Source organism: Mercenaria mercenaria, chromosome 19 (assembly GCF_021730395.1).
Source record: "Mercenaria mercenaria strain notata chromosome 19, MADL_Memer_1, whole genome shotgun sequence".
In the NCBI taxonomy this organism is placed as follows: Eukaryota; Metazoa; Mollusca; class Bivalvia; order Venerida; family Veneridae; genus Mercenaria; species Mercenaria mercenaria.
In genome coordinates this window covers 31,676,157-31,697,133 of record NC_069379.1, presented here as the reverse complement: position 1 = coordinate 31,697,133, position 20,977 = coordinate 31,676,157, and the positions used below count along the sequence as shown (strand labels likewise).

General features: G+C 34.3%; 1 protein-coding gene across 1 annotated transcript; it reads right to left on the bottom strand.

Moving 5' to 3' along the window:
- Nucleotides 1–9,860: 9,860 nt before the first annotated feature.
- LOC123541946 (transcription intermediary factor 1-alpha-like) lies at nt 9,861–15,581 on the bottom strand. The gene is made up of 2 exons (XM_053531280.1): nt 14,603–15,581; nt 9,861–9,970 (listed from the first exon to the last, which is right to left on the bottom strand). Exons 1-2 carry the CDS (start codon nt 15,579–15,581, stop codon nt 9,861–9,863), a joined length of 1,089 nt encoding a protein of 362 aa, XP_053387255.1.
- Between the last annotated feature and the right edge of the window lie 5,396 nt (nt 15,582–20,977).

Below are 20,977 nucleotides of genomic sequence, written 5' to 3'. Positions count from 1 at the left end.
GTACTCAGCATCGTAAACAAATCTGTAAAACTCTAATTTCTGTTCTCCGGTGTTAGATCGTTTTACTCGAGCTACTTGGTCCGACTAGACTCAATTTTATCCGGGGAATAAACTCCCAATGACGTCCCATATATCGCGGGTTAAATTATATCCGTAAGTAAGTTTTTGGAAGGATGTCGTAGAAATAGCCCTACACGGGATAATAGTTCCCCGCTGAATAAAGACAAATTGATGTCTGCGTGCTAAAATGATTACGAAACAATATTATTTCTTGTTTTATTTACTACAGCTTATTGTCAGTTTGGTTTATTTCTGGTAAGCGAACTCGTTCCCACATCTAAACCGTTTACACAAAGAATTATTCACAGGTCGGATGTAACGTTAATTGAAACAAAGTAGGCAATCATTCATATTTACTTTTCTTCAACGAATCAAACAGGAAATCAAATCACATTGACATATGCCCAGTTCTGCACTGTAAGAATTTTAATCCCCGCCACAAGTGGTGTGTGTGTGGGGGGGGGGTGTAGGAATGGTCTCCGTCCGTCCCTCCTTCTGTCCGTCCTTCCGTCCGTCTGTCCGTAACACTTTCGTGTCTGCTCCATATGACCTAAACCCCTTAAAGGATTTTCATGACACTTAGGTCAAATAATCACCTCATCAAGACGATGTGCAGAACCTATGAGTCAACCTTGTCGGCTCAATGTCAAGGTCACAACGCAAGGTCAAAGGTTTGAGCCTTCCATTTTGTGTCCGCTCTATATCTCCTGAACCCCTTGAAGTAATTTTATAAAACTTGGGTCAAATGATCACCTCATCAAGGCGATGTGCAGAACTTATGATTCAGCCATGCCGGCTCAAGGTCAAGGTCACAACTTAAGGTGAAAGATTTGAGCCTTCCATTTTGTGTCCGCTCTATGTCTCCTAAACCCTTGAAGGATTTTCATCAAACTTGGGTCAAATAATCACCTCATCAAGGCGATGTGCAAAACGTATGATTCAGCCATGCCGGTTCAAGGTCAAGGTCACATCTGAAAGACAAATGTTTGAGCCTTCCATTTTGTGTCTGCTCTGTATCTCCTAATTACCTTGAAGGATTCATATGGAACTTAGGTCAAATGATCACCTCATCAAAGTAATCTGCAGTACTTATGAGTCAGCCATGCCGGCTCAAGGTCAAGGTCACAACTCAAGGTCAAGTGTTTTAGGACAGTATATGGCAGTGTGCCCATCGTAAGAAATGGTGTGACAGTCCTCGATAATGCTGAACAAATGTCGTACGGTAACATGTGTTCAGGGATATCAGACGGACAAGATCTTATATTACGTATACTACACAGGGCCATGAGTAAAGGAATGTTTAGTTGTGTGTGTAACTCTATTGGAATATGATAACTAACTCCTTATGTATAATAGATGATAAAACCGTTCCTTATTGCTAAAAATCTGAGTCGATAATTATAGGTTATTAGCTACGGATCAATAATTATGCATGAGTTGTGCGGCGGATATTATTCCGCTGAAAAACGAGCGCCCATGCTTCTCGATACCAAGCTAATATAAATTTATTTCATACGTATCTGCACATGCTGACATTAAATAAATATAAAGGATGTACTCAATAGCTGGGATAGAGTCGAAAAAAGTAACATAACTAAAAATTAACGCTTCACTCATTTAAATGATGTTTCCGGTTCTGTTGTAACTCAACGGATAATAAAACAAGAGGGCCCTGTATCGCTCACCTGATATCATTGTATTTAAGGACAAGAAGGTCAAATCATTTTCAAATCAGGCCAATAGTTTCATACAAGAAGTTTTCTGTATAGCCATATGGGAAAATAAGACGCTCCACCAGGTGGCCACTTTTTCAATAAATCAAAATTATTTGAAGGAATTTGGTAGAGGGTCACCCAAGAAACATTTGTGTAAAATTATTTTGAATCATGAACAGCAGTTTCAGACAAAACGATTTGCAAAGTTCTATATAAGCATATAGGGAAAATAAGCAAAACCCCGTGGGGGCCATGTTTTTCGCTGAATCAAAATTATTTGAAGGAATATAGTAGAGGGTCACCAAAGGAACACTAGTCTTGTGTAAAATTGTTTTGAAATCAGTTTCTATATAGCCATAAGTCCAAAGGACAGGAACATTGACAAAATACAATCTTACAAGATACAGATATGTCAAAATACACCTAAATATTGAAAGTACAATGTTGTACCACAGAAAAGTGTTCTCGGTTTTTCCCTACGGCCAATAATTAAAATGTTACTAAAAAAGCTATTTATAGTAACATAAAAGGGCGGTAATAAAAATAAATTGTAAGTGAACAAAAGAAGGATCTGCCAAATAAGAACAAGAGCATTGCAATGCAACGCAAATGCAAAGCAATATACACAAAAACACACAAAACAAAGTAAAATGACATTTGATCCCTAAGTGTGACCTTAACCTTGAAGTGAGTCATCCAAAACATGCGCTCTTCACGTTGTTTTGATTAGGTGAACATTTGTGTTAGGTTTCTTTAAAATCCTTCAAGGGGTTCAAGAGTTACAGAGCGGAGAGAAATTGCTAATCAACAGACAGACAGACAGACGGACACAGAGGCGATAACATAATACGTCCCTTCGTATAAAAAAGGAATCGAGATTTTTTGGTGATACAAGTTGTGTGCAAGTTTGGTTAAAATCAAATCATAAATGAAGCTGCTATTTTGCAGACAATGTCAAAATAGCTCATTTTGGCTCTTTCAGGGACCATAACTTTGGAAATCACTATGGGATCTGGCCGCTTCAAGATAGGAACCAAGATTTTATGGTGACACAAAAAAACAAAGACAAATATCAAACAGGGAATGCCACGTACCAAAAAAGCAGCCTCCTCAAAACGAAACCCACAGCACGCAGACGTGAACACCACATGTACTCAATGCCTTTTCAGACAAGTTTTGCGCAAGTTTGATTAAATTCAAGTAATAAATGAAGCTGCTATTGTGCAGACAAGATCAAAATAGCTAATTCTGGCCCCTATCAGGGGCCATAGCGCGGGAACCCATTACGGGATCTGGCCGGTTCCACAAAGGAACCGAGATCCTATGATGACACAAGTTGTGTGCAAGTTTAATAAATTCAAATCATAAATGAAGCTGCTATTGTGCAGACAAGGTCAAAATAGTTAATTTTGGCCCTTTCAGGGGCATAACTCTGGAACCCATTATGGGATCTGGTCGATTCCACAAAAGAACCGAGGTCTTATGATGACACAAGTTGTGTGCAAGTTTAATTAAATTCAAATCATAAATCATAAATGAAGCTGCTATTGTGCAGACAAGGTCAAAAGTGCTAATTCTGGCACTTTCAGGGGCTATCACTCTGGAACCTATAACGGAATCTGACCAGTTCAAGAAAGGAATCAAGATCTTATGGTGATACAAGTTGTGTGCAAGTTTGGTTAAAATCAAATCATCAATGAAGCTGCTATTGTGCAGACAAGGTACAAATAGCTTTTTTCCGGCCCTTTCCGGACCAAAACCGCACCCCCGAATCGTGGGTACATATTATACAAAGGTGTAGACAATTTTCCAACTTCAAAATAACTTTGCTTGAAGCATGTTATGATACGCATTAATATCCGCAAGCTTACAACTTTGGTAATAAAAAATACCTACTCAGCTCTAACATGAGAAGACAATCAGTAATTTCTTTAGCAAAGCAAGTCAGCATAACCATACAGTATCTATTATAGCTTAGTTATCTATCTAAAATGTTTAGAAGAAAGAATAATAGCTTTTTATTTTATGCTAACTAATGAAAAAGCTGTATTCTATCAGTTAAATATTTTCATATCTCATCACTCACACTGTGAAAATATGAAATCTATAGTTTCATACTGTGAGAGATATAGCTCCGCCCTCTCATACATTGCATACGAATTTTAAATTATTTGCTTAAAACAGGATGAAAATTGTAGTCGCACTTTGTTCTTTATAGTATAATTCTCGATTCAAATTATTTTACTTAATGAGAATTTCATAAGGTTATGCAGCAAAGAATGAATAAAAATGGAAGTTTATGTTGTGAGCGTCCTTATAACGTCACAACACGTCTGACGTCATGTCTGTTTACGCGCGTCTGTTTCCCGCGCTTAGATTAAAATTTGTTGCAAAATGCACACCTCAGCGTAATTGAGTATAAAATAAAAAGAAAATGTGTTTGTTTTGAGTGAATATGGAATATATCTCACCTCGTGAAAATATTTGAAATTTTCTCACTTCTCAGTGAGATATATTACATATTCACTCAAAACAAACAAATATTCTCTATATATGGCCGACCTATGTTTGAAGCTATTATACTTTTTATAGTCTCTTGTTGAAAGTGACCGGTTCAGAATCAGAATTGAAATAATATATCTACGTTTCTTGCTCGAACAGAACGTGATTGTAAAGATATTCGGCGAATTATCCAGCTGCAAACAATGGTGTCTATGAAATACAACTGTGGACATCTAACAATATGTTGAATGTCTGCTGCGATATGGTGAGAGAGGGTGGGGCTGGATGGTAAGTTTTCATTGCGGTGTTGATAGCTTATAGGGAGTAAACACTGATGGTTATAGAAAATATTGTGAAGCAGTTGATGGTAATCCGCATTACACAGAACGTAGATGACATTACCTTTGACGCAAATATCGTCATATTAATACTCGAGGTTACTAAAAAGTAACGTGTATCATGGAAAACGAATGAGAACTGAACTTCCTGGAGAAGGCATTTTGCAGTTCATTGATGAAATTACTTTCAAATGACATAAATAATTACATATAATACGGGAATGCTATGCTTTAATGTGCATCACGTTTAAGCTGCTCTTATTTGAAAACAGTTTGAACATGCTTCGTCTGTCAAGTTATGATACACGAAATTATCCAGAGGCTACGTGTAAGTTACTTGATCTCCTTGACCATACGGAGGTATATGTCGATACGAGCCATAAGGGTGGTTATTTTTGCTATGAACGTAAGCGAAAGGTCGTTAGTCCAACCCCTATCTTCTTCTGTGCCTGGAATAATGCAAGAGCGACAGTGCTGCTCGTCTCCCACAGTCAAAGCTAACTATGTGCCATACGACATATATGATATTTCCAAACAAATTGCCATCTGTTAGTTTTCAAAAGCCAATCACTGGCTTAATATTAAGTGTGTTGACCGCCCATCCTGGAAGACGTAGGTTCGAGCCCAACTAGGGTCCCTTCCACGCCGTCTCAGAAGGTACCAGTGGTGGTTTTGCCAGGAAGCAGGCTCGAGAATGCAAGCTTTCAGTACCATCGAGCAAACCTTTAATTGATAGATATTTTTTAGTTTATTTTGAAAATCAAATCTCTCCTAATTTTTATTTTATTATTATTTCTTTATTTTTGGTTATGGCTAGCAGGTTATAGTCTGTTAGTCTTGTGATGCAACTTTATGTAAAAAATCAGGGTATAATAAGTCGACTACTATTCTTCAAGCTGCCGGTTAGTTTAAGGCTTTTATGTTGTAAGTGTTAAGATAATACAGTGGAGAAGAACTAAACCACTTTAACTTTTCGGAGATACCTCGCTAAAATAAATATTGACTGGAGTTTTTTTTACAGTTTTCAAATCAGCAGATTTAAAATTAGATATTAAGCAATTTATAAGCAAAAAAGGTTATAGTAACTCTGTAAAATATTTGAATACGTTACGTACATTTTAGATATTAGAGAGTTTGAGATTTCAACCTTTCGCCTTCCCCTTCAACGTCTCTCATATATATTTGGGGTAAAACGTCACCGATATGTATATATTTTATTTATATCAGACGTTGCTACTAAAGTTTTCCATGTAATATCAAGTAAGCATAAGACTTCTCCTTATCACTATGTGAAATAAAAAGCTTAGTTTCAGGATTTCTGCTTATTAAGTTATTCGATTATCCATATGTATTAATTAGACTAAATTTGATGCGAAACACTATCAATAAGTATAAAAATAATGACGTTTTGTAAGGCTAATGATTTTAACTAAATACATTGAATTAAACCTGGAAGTATGAAGTTATCAACTGATTTTGAGAACCTTTGAGGTCTTGTTCAAACTTTAATTTCTACGGCATAATTGTGTCCCCAGGCGGGATCGATTACGCCAGATGGGCCTTTTTGTCGCATGAAGTGAAGTTTTGAACGTCCGAAGATGTGATGTCATGAAAGTCAAAACTTCAGTCTTTTTACATCTACTCTGTCCACATACTCGGCATCAAAGATTGAAATCTGGATGGAGACACATGGCATGACAGTCATTTTACTTGAAAATGAATAATAACGCGCGTATCATTTGGTGGAACATTTTATTTTCACTTCCAGATAAAATCAGTCCGTTTCTGTCGGACACTCAATACGAAAATTGCGTTTTAATTATAACACTAGATGCCCACGGGCAATATGTCGAGCCCGCCAGCTGTCAAAAGGACTGGGAGTTGTACATGGCACTCCTTGTCTCATTGAGGCAAAAATTTAGGCCAAAAATAAAAAGAGATTGCAAAAAATTACAATATAAGTTATTTAAGTAACAACAAAGGAACGTAAATCTAAAAAAAAAAAAAATGAAAAATAAAATTTAAAAAAAAAATATAAAAAAATTCTAAGTCCAAACAAAAATCCGCACCAGTAGAGATAGGTAAAAATACACCTGAAAATTGGATGTAACATGCATGTTGTACTACAGAAAAGTGGTCTTGATTTTTCCCTACGACCAGTGATAAAAAGTTACAAATATAAGCTATTTATAGTAACAACAAAGGGAAGTAATTCTAGGATCTTACACATGACACTCCGTCTCATAGTGGTGAACATTTGTGCCAAGTTACATCAAAATCCCTCCATGCATGAAGAAGAAATGCTCCGGACAAAGTTGTCATTCTTGTATCCTTTGACCTCTAAGTGTGACCTTGACCTTAGACCTAGGGACCTGGTTCTTGCGCATGACACTCCAGCTCATAATGATGAACAATTGTGCCAAGTTACATCAAAATCCCTCCATGCATGAAGAAGAAATGCTCCGGACAAAGTCATTTTTGAATTTGACTTTTGACCTGTAAGTGTGACCTTGACCTTTGAGACAGCAACTTGGGGTTTGCGCATGACACTCCGTCTCACTGAGGTGAACATTCATACCAAATATAAACAAGATTGCTCCATGCATGTCAAAGTTATGGTCCGGACAAACAAATCCGGACGGACGCACGCACGAACGCACACACGCACGCACGCACATACACCGAACAGACATTTGGACAACTATGTCTTCGCTTCCGCAAGCGGGCTTGACAATAAAATGGTACTTAGTCTAGTAAGACGGAAAGTTCTTCTGGAGTATCAGACAATTTCAGATCTATGATATCAAGATGCGAGGAGTTTCCTGTTAGCCGTATGGGATAACGCCATTCTTTACATGCACGGACACAGAGCCTGGCAGATGGGCATTGTGGGTCAATCCCCCTTTGATTCTTACATTTTACAAAGAAAATCGGTCTTGAAACTCGGTGTGACCACCCCCTCTACCATCCCTCCTGAATTGGGTGACCCCCTCTTTAAATGTGGTGTCCCTCTAACCAAATGTCCTGGATCTACACATGCTTTACTTATGAATAGTATATTCAAACAAATACGTGAATATGTCCACACGTTATTTTCTGCGACAATTTTCGTCACCACCTAACATTTCTTGACTGTAGACAATAGGTGGCTTGGCACGATTATATTGTGCTGTCTGAAAATTTGGTAATATACAGAGTCATACAGAGTGTCATGATACCAAAACGTATGACATCACGAGAGTATCTTACATTTGTGTCAAATCGCTTGTTAAATGTGTTCATAAATTGTGTATATTGGCTCAGGTTATCAACATATCTTTTAAAATGTTACATTTTCATCAGGTACATTGTTATGAGAGTCTACAAGTTAAACGCGCCTTATAAGGATTCGATGTACAAAGTACCAATTCAAAGTAAAAAAAAACCTTTAAGAAAAACTATGAAATACTAGTCAACAGCATGACGGATTAATTTGTCCTTTATGTTTTATGGTCATGCATTTTGTGTATGCTTTATTGCATATATTTAACGTAATTAACTTCAAAATATATCGATAAATGCACTTGTAATAGTTGGTGACTCATGTTTTTGTTTAAACAATATTAACTGTATTATCTTTCAAGAACACCATCAACAATAGAATACGTTGATATTACTATTAGCTCGATTTTTCGATTGCACTCGCCCCGGTGTCGGCGACGGTGTCGATGTCGGCGTCGGCGTTGGTTAAAGTTTTTGATAAAGTCAAATATCTCTGTTACTATCAAAGCTATTGACTTGAAACTTAAAACAGTTATTAACTCTCAAAGTCTTCACCAGAAGAAACAATCCTCATAACTATGGTTTGAATTTTGACAGAATTATGCCCTTTTCTTACTTAGAGTTTTTGGTTAAAGTTTTTGATAAAGTCAAATATCTCTGTTACTATTAAAGCTTTTGACTTGAAACTCAAAATAGTTGTCTACTATCAAAATCTACACCAGGAGACACAATTCCCATAACTCTGGTTTGAATTTTGACAGAGTTATGTCCCTTTCTAACTTGGATATTTTTTTTACTGGCAAAGCTCTAATTCAGTCAAACACTGAGAAAAGTCGAGCGTGCTGTCTTACAGACAGCTCTTGACATTTTTATTTCCTCTCATGTATAATTTACAATCGTGCATTGTATACTGACATCATTGTACTGTTTGGAGCAACACAAACGTGTTTTTAAATTGTTCACATTGTTTCGTTTTTTGCTTTTGTTTTTTGTTGTTTTTTTTTTATCGTAATTGCACTAATATCCATGCGATGATTATATTGATTGAAATGTTTTTATTTAATTTTCTTTTTTTAAAACCATTGTAAAAGTCCTGCCCTTTCGGACAAATGATATCAAAATGCACGAAATAAACGATCATAATTACGGATAAATTGAATGGGAGGATTAAAAGAAGTAAGGTTCATTCTAAAGTTTGAAATCTCAAGGAATTTTAATCGAACTTCAACTTCATACGTTAACTTCGCAAGAGACGTTGAAGGGGAAGGCGAAGGTTGAAATCTCAAACTCTCTATTATCGAGACGTTTACTGAGGTTAATCAACTTGATGAGGAAAATGCCTCCATGTCTTTAATGAATAAAGTATGAACACTTGACTTAAGTGTGCTAAAATGTGGTCATAACTGGAAACTAAGAAATAGTAATAAAAAGTATTTATTATTAGTTAATTGTCTCTGATATAACACTGGAAATAATGTAATGTAAATAATGTAAATAATAAAAGGGTCATTAAAAGAGTACCTTGTTCTGCACTAATCCATTTGGCTCTCGTGGAGGTTGCCAGGCTGGATCCTACTCGACACAGGCGACTCGTGGGAGTCAGGCCAGACAAATGTAGAACATGGCAGATCAAGGTACTATTACAATAGCCCTATTATCACGGTGATACGTCGTACAGCGGATATTGCTGGTCCAGTGAGCTAAAATAAACAAGAAGATCGAGGTAATAAAATTTTGAATCCATACTTTATGCTTTTTTCATAAAGTCCGTTTACATTCAAACTTCCATAAATAGCTAGGGTCTATAGACAATGCACGTGGAACATTTAAAGCACATTGCCATGGCCAAAAAGACTAAATTAACGGGGTGTAAAGTTCGGATGCTCACCACCGATTTGAGCATACCTACAAAGTTTCTTTCGTTTAGAAACGTAATTTCATCAGTTATCAAAAAAGTGAATCATACAATTTGTTCATTGTAACCTTAAATCAATCCATGCCAAATACTGGAGCTTTCCGTGTTCAACCTGCGAAGAAATTCATCATCAATCACATGCATGGACTGTACAGGGTATAGTAACTCTCGCCTGTAAACTGTAAAAGTTAAACACAAATTGCAGGCTTGACTTTCATTGCAAAGTCGTTATATCGCAGATATGTAATTCATTACACGTAAAAGTGTCATATAACATAGATATAATACTTTCACCAGTTGCCATACAGTACATCAATATTAGTCGTAACATAACGCAGTTCTGTTTAATCTTAATTTAATGTGTAACTATGAAAAGATAGAACAATGCAGTCAGTTGCTTGCCATGGACAATTAACAACGTAAATTAATACACAATACATTGATGTTTAGCTTTTGTACAGATTTAATGTCAAAAAGCGTTAGCGTGTGTACATTTCCTGTGCTAATAAAATGTAACGTTACGTAAAAACTGTCCTGATGTAATATGTGTTTTATAAGAATTTAAGTTTAACTGAATTTTCATATGTTAAACACGCTTGTTATCATTTAAAACAATCATAGAATTTTGTAAGACTGATGATGACACAAATCAAAACTTATCAGTTCTCATTTATTTTATGATTTATCTGTGAAATATTGGAATATATCTGTAAGATCGGATATTCTTTGTAAAATATATTCCAGTAAAGATATAGATGTACATGTATATAAAAAAAACTATACGTACAAAATGATATTTGCTCTACCGTAATAAAATAAAAAAAAATCTGGAAGTTTCATAGAACTATTTGACAATTTTTCAACATAGATACCGTGACGTCACGTCATAATGACTTCATGACGCAATCGCAATGCACGTGACGTTGCGCGGGTAAAATGAATAAATTTTGTTAAACCATTAAGTTTATAAATAAAAAAATTGTTTGTTTTACATTAAAACAAAATTGTTACACTCGTGAGCACCAAATTTAATTTTCTTTCTTTGGGGTTTTGCGCCAAAAAATATTTTTGCCCTTTAGACTGAAAAGCAAAAATCCTCTAAATGATAAAAGATAAATAAAAAAGGGTAGTAAATAAGTAAAGAGAAGATAAAAGTTAAATTTGCTTAACAAAGCAAAGCTTTTTAAATAAACGCATGGAATTCCCCGATTTCTGACTATTTTTTTTGAAAAAAGCCTTATAAATATACAACACAAAAAAAATCATTGAAACTGCAATAATTTTCTGTTATACAAAATTGACTTTCCCATGTGAATGAAGATGTGGACATATTTGTCTCTTTCCCTTATCTCAGTTGTCTTTTCCCCTTTTATTTTTACAAAGTCTTCTTTGTTTTTTTTCCAAAGTTTTTTTGTAGCTAAAAAATAAAACTTTTCAGTAAAATCAAACTTTGTTAATTGTTTTTGCTAAATACCAAATATGTCCTAAAAGTTGTGTATTACTTTGCCTTTGTTAAAAGCAAGAACAAAAATCTTCTGGCAAATAAAAACCTACGTACATTTTACCATTTAAAAAATGTCGAAAACAGAAATAGAAAGTTTTGTCGAAATTAAAGTTTTGGGGTGGGGCAATATTTGACCTAATAATGGGATTGGAGACAACTATCCGTGGTTTTTTTTCTTAATCGTACTTGTTTTCTCTGCCGGGGCACGAACAATTAAAACCACAGAAATGATTATTAAAATCCTTTTTTTGTGTATTCTTGTTCGTTGTTCTATTTGCTTGCTGAAATTTCCAAAAAGAAAATGCTATTGACAAGTTTAAAAATTAAAAAAAATTTAAAATTTTTCCTCAAGGTTTGGTAAAAAAACATCTTTTTCCTTTCTGCCCCTAATTTTTAGTAAAAGCCTTTGATTGTGTACAAAGAAACAATTTATAGGAAAAAATATTTCTGGAAAAACAAAACCAAAAAAGCATTTAAAAAAATACAAAAAATTATAAACTTTTGGAGCTTTTTGAGTTTTAAAGAATGGTTAACCAATGGGGGCACATAAATGGGATATTGTTGTCAGCGCAAAAAAAAACATAAAGGATATGTTGTTTAACAAGAAATTAAATATTTTTTTAAAAAAAGAGTGACTTTTACTGCCGTCCTTGCTTACGAGATAAAACCTTTTATGATGGCACTACGTAAGCAATACATACTTTAGGAATATGTACAATACCCCAAATGCAACATTATATATATTTTAAAAACGAGTGTTTTAATATAGCAACGAAAATTCACCCTTTCTCCTTTTTTGTTCATCTGTTTTTCGCAATATTGTTGTAAAATTTTTTTATTTTAAATTTAAAGCTAAGTTCGCATTTTAAATGTATATCCCTTACGATTCTTTGTCAGATAGGTATTAAAATCACACACAGCCCTAGTATTTTCGAACTCCCTCTGAAAGGAAAGGGGCGAATTCAAATCTCTTTTTACCCCGGTAACTCGCCGGAAATTTAAAAAACTACATGGTTAGCCTTTCCCCTTTAAACGATCCCGGGAAAGTTTTATGTGGGTAAATGCGTAAGGCAAAGGCTTTTTTGGAAAACTTTCACTGTTAAAAGGGAAAAAACACACTTGTTACCTAAGTATTGAAATAAAACGGTTGATACAAAACCCTTTTGGCAATGGTTTTTCTGACTGGATATTCAATCTCATTTTCAAGGAGAAGTACAAGCTTTAAATAATTATTGAAAAACACAAATGGTATAAAGAGATTGCAAAAACCATTTTTTTCCAATTGATTTTTGGCCAAACAAGTCTAAAAATGTTAAATCTCATTTTCATTTAAACTTACATTGTATTTTGTATCCAAAACATACTGAATTTTTCGAATATGTTTATGTATACGAAAACGCAATATTCAAAAATTGACCCCAAACCCAGGGGGGTTCCACATACGACGGCTTGTTCGTCAAAGGCTGAAAAAAAATTTTGGCGAAAATATGCTCATTTAGACCCTCTCTAATTTTCATTGTAGTGGGAAACACGAAAGTTAAAGTGACGGCCAGGAGAACCAACTTTAACTTATTTACTTTTACCCCATTGTGTTTTTAGGGTAATCGGGAAATTTCGAAAACTATAAATTGTAAACCATTTTTTTTCAATCGGGAACTGATAAAATATTTAATATACAAAAGAAAAAAATTTTTTTAAAACAAGGAAAAACTGTGTCGCATTTTTTTTTTTTGTTAAAAGATCTTCTCACTTTTAAAAACAGATAAAAATTATAACAGGGCGTAGGGGTTTTCAATTGTGAAACTTAATGTCTGAATTTTTATATTTGCTCACAACGATAGAATAGTTTTCGTTTTTCGGCACGTGAAGGTTTTCTCCGTTAGAGCCCCAAAAAAAAAAAAAATTTAAAACAACTTCTATAAACCACACATTTGTGGAATTCAATTCTTTAAACTCGAAGGGAAAAAAGATTTTGCAGGGCCCTAATTTTTTTAAAAAATTTTCCCCCGGATTTGAATTCACGCACCGCTTTGGGTTAATTATTTTATTAAATGGCTTGATCCGATTTTTTAAATTTTACTTTTTAAATTGATTACTAAAAAAAAGAAAATCATGATAATAATATTTTTTTTATAACTTTATTTTGAAAAGGTTACATAAAAAGAGTCCCGTTTAAAACATAAAACTTTTTAAAAATATCAATTTTCTTTAAAGGTCTCTATTTTCCGTTTGAAATAAGGAAGTTATCCCTTTTTTTTTCAATTTTTACGGGTGCCTTTTAGTATAAACGAACGTTCAAATCGCCTTTATTTTTGTGCACGCTAGTAACATCACGGCTAAAACCATTTATTTTTGCTAACTTATAAAATACTGTTTTATAAAATTTGAATATTTGATATGTCATCCCCTACACTGTGAAAGCATATTTCAATGTGAGAGTTTCTAGCTCCGCCCCCTATAAATTGTGTATAAATTTTTAAAATTTGCTTAAAAAACGGATAAAGTTTTATTCGCCTTTGTTCTAAAATATATTCTCGATTCACACCTAGTTAACTTAAACCTGGGATTTCCAGTAATACAAAAAATAATGCCTAAGTAATGCTAAGCATTAACATTACTAAATTTGGCAGGAAATTAGCATGATTTATAATGCTAATCATTACTTGACATTACTTGAAAAAAATAATGGATTACTTATGCATTAGCATTAGCATTAGTATTACTACAACCCTGTTCAAAACACATGTTTTAATTACATTTTACGAAAACAGAAGAGCAAAGGGATTTCATAATGTGGTTATCTTGCAATGAAATGCAACGTTGCCTATGTCATATTGGTTAACTTCACATATTTGTACGTACACCGCTGGGAGTGAAATGCATTCAAGGAACGAAACTAATCCTGTAAGAAATCTATGTTGACGTTTTGTACATTTCTTATCTTGCTTTCTTATCACAACACGAAACTACATAGAAGCTGTTAGAGGTCTGACTCATGATTAAAACTGAGGAAATGATCAAATAAATGCTTACTTAGGCGGCTATAGTGGCTGGTGCTATTTTACAATATCCCGATGACTTGAGAAAATATCGTGACAAATTGGCTATTTGTTAACTGAAACAATGTATCACATGTTTTGTCTGATACAAATATAATTGCAAAGTCATTGAATATATATAATTGATATTGATAGCATACAACTTTGTAAAAATAAATTGCATATGACATAACATGTTTGTTTGCTTTCTATGATCTGCAAAGTAGAGAACTGACAATAAATACAGGAATAAAAGATCGTTATGTTACCAGTTTTTGTATCTATTTCCTGCTGCACTGGCTTCGTTGGCTTCATTGGTTCATCGAATGTTAATGTATCAACGTTCATTTCCAAATTTGTGATTTCATCATGCTTAGGTTCATTTATATTCCAAATATTGAGTTTGCCAAGTTTTTCTCTAGATTTGATGATACTGGACAAGTGTTGGTTAGGAATAAATTCATAACCTTTGACTTCGCATACTGATTGTACAGTTTTTGACAGCTTATGTTCAATTTCCAGAATGCTTGCTTTACTACGTACTGTTTGTATAAAAAGTGCATCTCCTGTATGGACAGTTGGGTCAAGTTTCTGCTTTAAACCTTCACATTTAGATGTACATCTTGCACATTCGTTATCTAACTTATCAAGAAGTTTGTCGTTGTCGGACATCAGTAGTTTCATTTCAGATATTATATCTGCTTCTGCCTTATCCAGATAAATATTGATATCCGTTCTAAACTTTCTTATCTTAATTAGCACTTCTTCTTGCATCTCTTTACAGTCCTTCCGATTATTTCGAACGGTCTCATAGGTTGCTTTGTTCTGACGTTCCAGTAGTTCAATTTTCCTCTTCAAATTGACAAAATCCACGGTTTCTTGAACGTTTTTCGATATGTCTTTTATGTATTCGGGTGTACATCCTCTATGCTCCAATGCAAAGCAGTCACCACATCCAATAATTTCGTGTTTACGGCAGTAGAATTTGATTGCCTCATTATTGTGGTGTTTACATTTCTCTACTTCTTCTGAAATGTGCCTTGCAGCAATATCTGGGTCATTCATGTCAATCAATTCATGATTTCTATTCCTTTTACCCTTGAGATGATGCCGAAAGCATGTATCGCACATATATTCCTCACAATCCCGACATATTCCATTTGCTTTTGTTGTAACTTTTTCAAATTGACAATTTTCACACAATTTTAAACCATGTCTTGCTTCAGCTATTTTACCAGAGACTTCCATTTCTAACGTTTCTCGATCACCGTTTTAATCTAAAACGCTTTTTTCAGATTTCATAAAATCAAGGCAAATAAAAGTAAATTACATAATTCGTGTACATGTATTAACACCGTAAATACCTTTAGGAGAACAAGACAGTGTCCTTCAAATTTACAATTGCAGTTAGCGGCTATCAGATTTCATTGACATTGGACTGTGTACGATCGATAAGATTGTTTCGTATATTTAATGATATGGTATTGTAAAGTATTGATCAATGGTATTCAATTGTAAATGCCAATATGTATCTAAATTTTAGGCATGCTTTTGTTAAGAGGTTTTCTTAACTGTTGAAAGAAAATAAAAAAAATAGTAGGTTGAACGATAGAAAAGTATTCTCTCATGTTCTGTATATCTCTTCTGATCATACTATTAAGAGAAATGTCTAACATTCAAAAGACAAGTGCAATTCCATTTATTGTGAATTATGATCCAAATTATCATGATGAATAATTATGTAAAAATGTGATTTGTAAATTTCAAGCAAAAACCTGTCGCGTATTGCAACAAAATGTATACATAGAACTGTTTCTATCCGCTAATAGTTATAACGTCAATAGGCTACTAGGTGTATATTTACCATCTAAACACCTTATCAGCTTATGCAGTATTAATAGTTTAACAGTACGTCAGCTTACAATTTATTGATTTTATTAGTACTTAGCAGTATAAGAAGCCAAACATAATCATAATAATTGAATATGTATTAAATACTGCTTTACTAGGTATTTCAAAGGCCTTGACATGTCTATATGCAAATAATAGAATGGGTGCAATTTTATACTTCTTCGAGTATGCGCGTAACTATGCAAGATCAATAATTCATAACATTTCAAGTAAATCTGAAAATACAGCCTTACACGCTCAACTATACTAGTGGATCCATATTTGCACGCTTTAAATGAAGATTAATCAAATCAAATATGACCTCTCCTTTTTACATGAATAACAACGTTTGTGCGCGAACTGCTATTTTCAAGGCACTGAATACATATATACATATTTGAAATCTGCTCATAATACATCACTCTGTGTAATCCGTTCATAATACATTACCTTTTGTAATCCTTTCATGATACATTATTCTCCTTAATTCGTTCAGAATACGTTAAACTTTGTAATCCGCTCAAAATACATCACTCTTATTAATGCGATCATAACTCAATACACTTGTTAATCGGTTCATGATACATTACTATTTGCAATCTGTTCATAATACATTACTCTTTTTAATCGTTTATAATTCATTACTCTTTTTAATCCGTTCAAAATGCATTAAGCTTTTTAATCCATTCATAATACATTACTCTGCAATCCTTCATAATACATTACTCTTTGTAATCCGTTCAAAATACATTTTCTCTTTGTAATCCGTTCAAAATGCATTACTCTTTTCATCCGTTCAAAAAACAATCCTCTTTGTAATCCGTTCAAAATACATTACTTTTATAATCCGTTCATATTACGTTTCGCTTTGTAATTTGTTCATAGTGAACGCAATTTCCTTTTGAACATTTCTAGGGTAAAGTTTTCATAGCATATCTTTTCTGTAATCTGTCCTTACATTTGGACAAATTATTTCTATTGTTCATATCCATTATATTTCAGTGCCTTTTAAATATATATCATTTGCAATAGTGCATTTAAAGATAATCGCGAGGAATGTATTATTTTGGAGAGTGTGCATTTTTTGTATTGTATTTGAAATTCGCATTCCTTCTTATCTTCATTCTTTCAGGTTTTTATGCATACAATGTTGGTACTGTCAAGTAAATTGAGAAAACAGTAACAGTTATTGCGTTTACACTAGATTTAAATCGAAGAAATTAAAGTACAGTTCTCACATAGTATATTGGGAATCGTCCTGTATTAATCTGTAACACTGCCTGACAAAGATATAATCAAACTGTTATAGAAACTTAACTGTACCAAGCATGTATTATTTAATTTCTTCCTTTTTTTAAGTTAACGTCACATCGACCGAACTATTAGTCCTATGGCGACCTTCATGCTTTTCAGGGTGGAGGAATTCCCTCCAGGCTATATTTCATCATGGGCGTCCACCTGAGTAGAACCACGGACATTCCGCAAATCAGCTGGATTGTTTCTTCATATGAAAAGTTCTACGCCCGAGGTGAGGTTCGAGCCCCGGTCTTACGTACATAATTGCAGACAAGATGAGCAAAGGCTTGCTGAGAATAAAATCTGGCAAAAGATCATTTGCAAGAAAAGAGAATGCAATCAATCAATAGCAAACACGTTTTTCCTGTTTAACGCAGTATATCAAAGTATTTCAGTTATGCAACGGCTGGCAGTAAATCTAACCAGTGGTCCTAGATTTCAGTACGAGTACAACAAATGTGGAGGACGAATGATATCAGAAACATTGTCTTTTATTAAATTATTACGGAAATCATACGCCTCGTCCATGGACCGAACTCGCAACCCCACGATCCATAGATCTGCACTCTCTGTCTATTGAGCTAAATGTAGTGGGGGTTGGGGGGAGAGGGGGCCGGCGAGACTCTATTTTTGCATGTTCTTCGGAGACACTCAAATGAACAACTAATTGTACACGGAAAAGCGTTAGAAAACAATTACTACCAAATAACATGCAAATCAGCCAATATATATATATATATATATATATATATATATATATATATATATATATATATATATATATATATAAAGCTATAATAAAACACTATCAACCCACACAAAAATCGCTACACAAACAACTATTATATAGCAGTTCTATATTAATTCTTTACTGTTAAGTATATCATAACATTGAACAAATGAATAGCCTAGCGGTAGAGCGTCCGTTTCGAGTGCGGGAGGTCGAAGGCTCGATCCCCGGCCGCGTCATACCAAATACGAGAAAGATGGTACCAGTAGCTCCCATGCTTGACGCTCAGCATTTAAAGGGAAACTTACGAAAGACCCGTGGTGACATTTCAACTTCGTTATTTCACGATTTCTGCTTCAAGATTTCACGATTTCCACTTCATGAATTCACAAATTCACGATTTCTGCTTCCTGATTTCACGATTTCCACTTCATGAATTCACGATTTCACGAATTCACGATTTCACGAAAAAACTTCAAGATTTCATGATTTCTTGATTTCACGATTTCTTGATATTACGATTTCCACTTCATGAATTCACGATTTCTGCTTCCTGAATTCACGATTTCCACTTCACGATTTCACGAATGCACGATTTCATGAATTCACGATTTCACGAAGAAAAAAAAAACATCACGATTTCTTGATTTTACGATTTCATGATTTCACGATTTCTTGATTACACGATTTCCACTTCTTGAATTCACGATTTCACGATTTCCCCATTAAACTTCACGATTTCATGATTTCACTTGTTCTATTTGGCCGATCCATTCCGTTACTCTCCATTCAATGAAGTGTAAACGTAAATGAATGATCTGGGTTACAGAGGATGAGTTTATACTCCTGCATACGTCTGTGTGGAGGTTGGGGAGGGATATTGGTGCCTGTACCAACACAGTATTTGGTACTTTCAACACTAAAACATGTATGAACAAAATAAAATGCCCAAGTAGCTTTACTGTTTTAGACAATTCCAAAATATATAAGTATGTTTATTATGCCCACGCCATTTATGGCGACGGAGCATTAAGCCTTGCAGTTGTCCGTCCGTCAGTCCGTTATTTTGGAATCCGTATTTCCGCCCATAGACACATTGGTTTCTGTTCATTTAAAAGAGAATGATTGCATGGATTGAATTTATATTTTGTATGTATATCCCTTCCACGCCTGTAACGTCTAAGCCGCTTTTTTACGTTTTAAACGGCCCTCGTGGTAAGGCCGTACTCTTGATCAACTCAGTTTGCGTACCATTTACACAGCAGGTGGCAATAGCTTACATGTGAATAAGATGCATCGCTTTTCATTTAATAGCACAAAGATGAGGAGCTTACTAAAACCGCAAAAAAAGGGACTGGAACAATTTCACATTTTAAGCAATAATGCATTCTAAAAGTATTGTTTGTAAGTCTATTTCCTCATCAGTTCAGGCATTTTCGGCCAGTTTTCACTTTCAGTACCTAAACCTGGTTGTACAATTATATAACACGCAATCTAACATGTAGTGAATATCACCCGCGGTTTTCTACGTCATACATTAGTCATGTGACTAATAAAATCGCGGAAAGTTGAAATTGTTCTATAATTATGAAATCGAGAAATCGTTTTAATTCTTGAGGTGGAAATCGTGAATTCGTGAAATCGTGAAATTTAAAGGTGAAGTCGTGAATTCGTGAAATCAAGAAATCGTGAATTCGTGAAGTTTAATGGGGAAATTGTGAATTCATGAAATCGTGAATTCATGAAGTGGAAATCGTGAAATCGTGAATTCATGAAGTGGAAATCGTGAAATCGTGAATTCATGAAGTGGAAATTGTGAAATCGCGAATTCGTGAAATGAAAATCGTGAAATCGTGAATTCATGAAGTGGAAATCGTGAAATTTTATCATGAAATCGTGAATTCACGAAGTCGAAATCGTGAAATCATGAAGCAGAAATCGTGAATTCGTGAATTCATGAAGTGGAAATTCTGAAATCATGAAGCAGTAAGCGTGAAATAATGAAGTTGAAATGTCACCACGGGTCTTTCGTAGAAACTGGCTTCTCTCCTCTCATACCCTCGTGGCGATGAATTCTATCAGGTATGAGGTGTCGCGTGTGATTAATATAAGTTGTAGAACGTGCTTCACAATCGACCTTAAATAAATTGCGTAAAGAAAAAATGAGATAGCATTGTATGGTATACATTCCGTACACTATTAACCCTAAGTTTACAATTAGTATTCTACAATTAATGGCATAATCAATCTGCATACCACTGTGCATTTTAATCAATGAAAGTATATTTCCAATTGAAAATTACCGGGTAAAAACAAATATGACAAACGTTTAATTTGTATACAGTATTCTGTTCGTATATCATATTTTTGTTTGGTATATGACATGTCCTAAGGCTTCTTTCAAACGATTAATCTGCTGTTTTAGGATTAAAATCCAAAAAAAATGTTATTGTCAACAAAGCTTTCACCTTTGAAAAAAAAAACATTTTATCGTGTCATACTGATGTAATGCAGAGCTTTAAAATATTCAAAATTATTTAAAAGATAACAACAAATGAAAGGGCCATCAATTTTCAATATCTAAATGTACAACATTAATTGTGATGACATAAAAGGCTGGCATTTTTATCTCATTTTGGTGTTGTTTTGCATTTCTGTCAAATTTTAATATGACGGAGAAATCATAGAGTTTCGTGGGAAGAAACTTTTGTGGTTTTGAACAGAATAG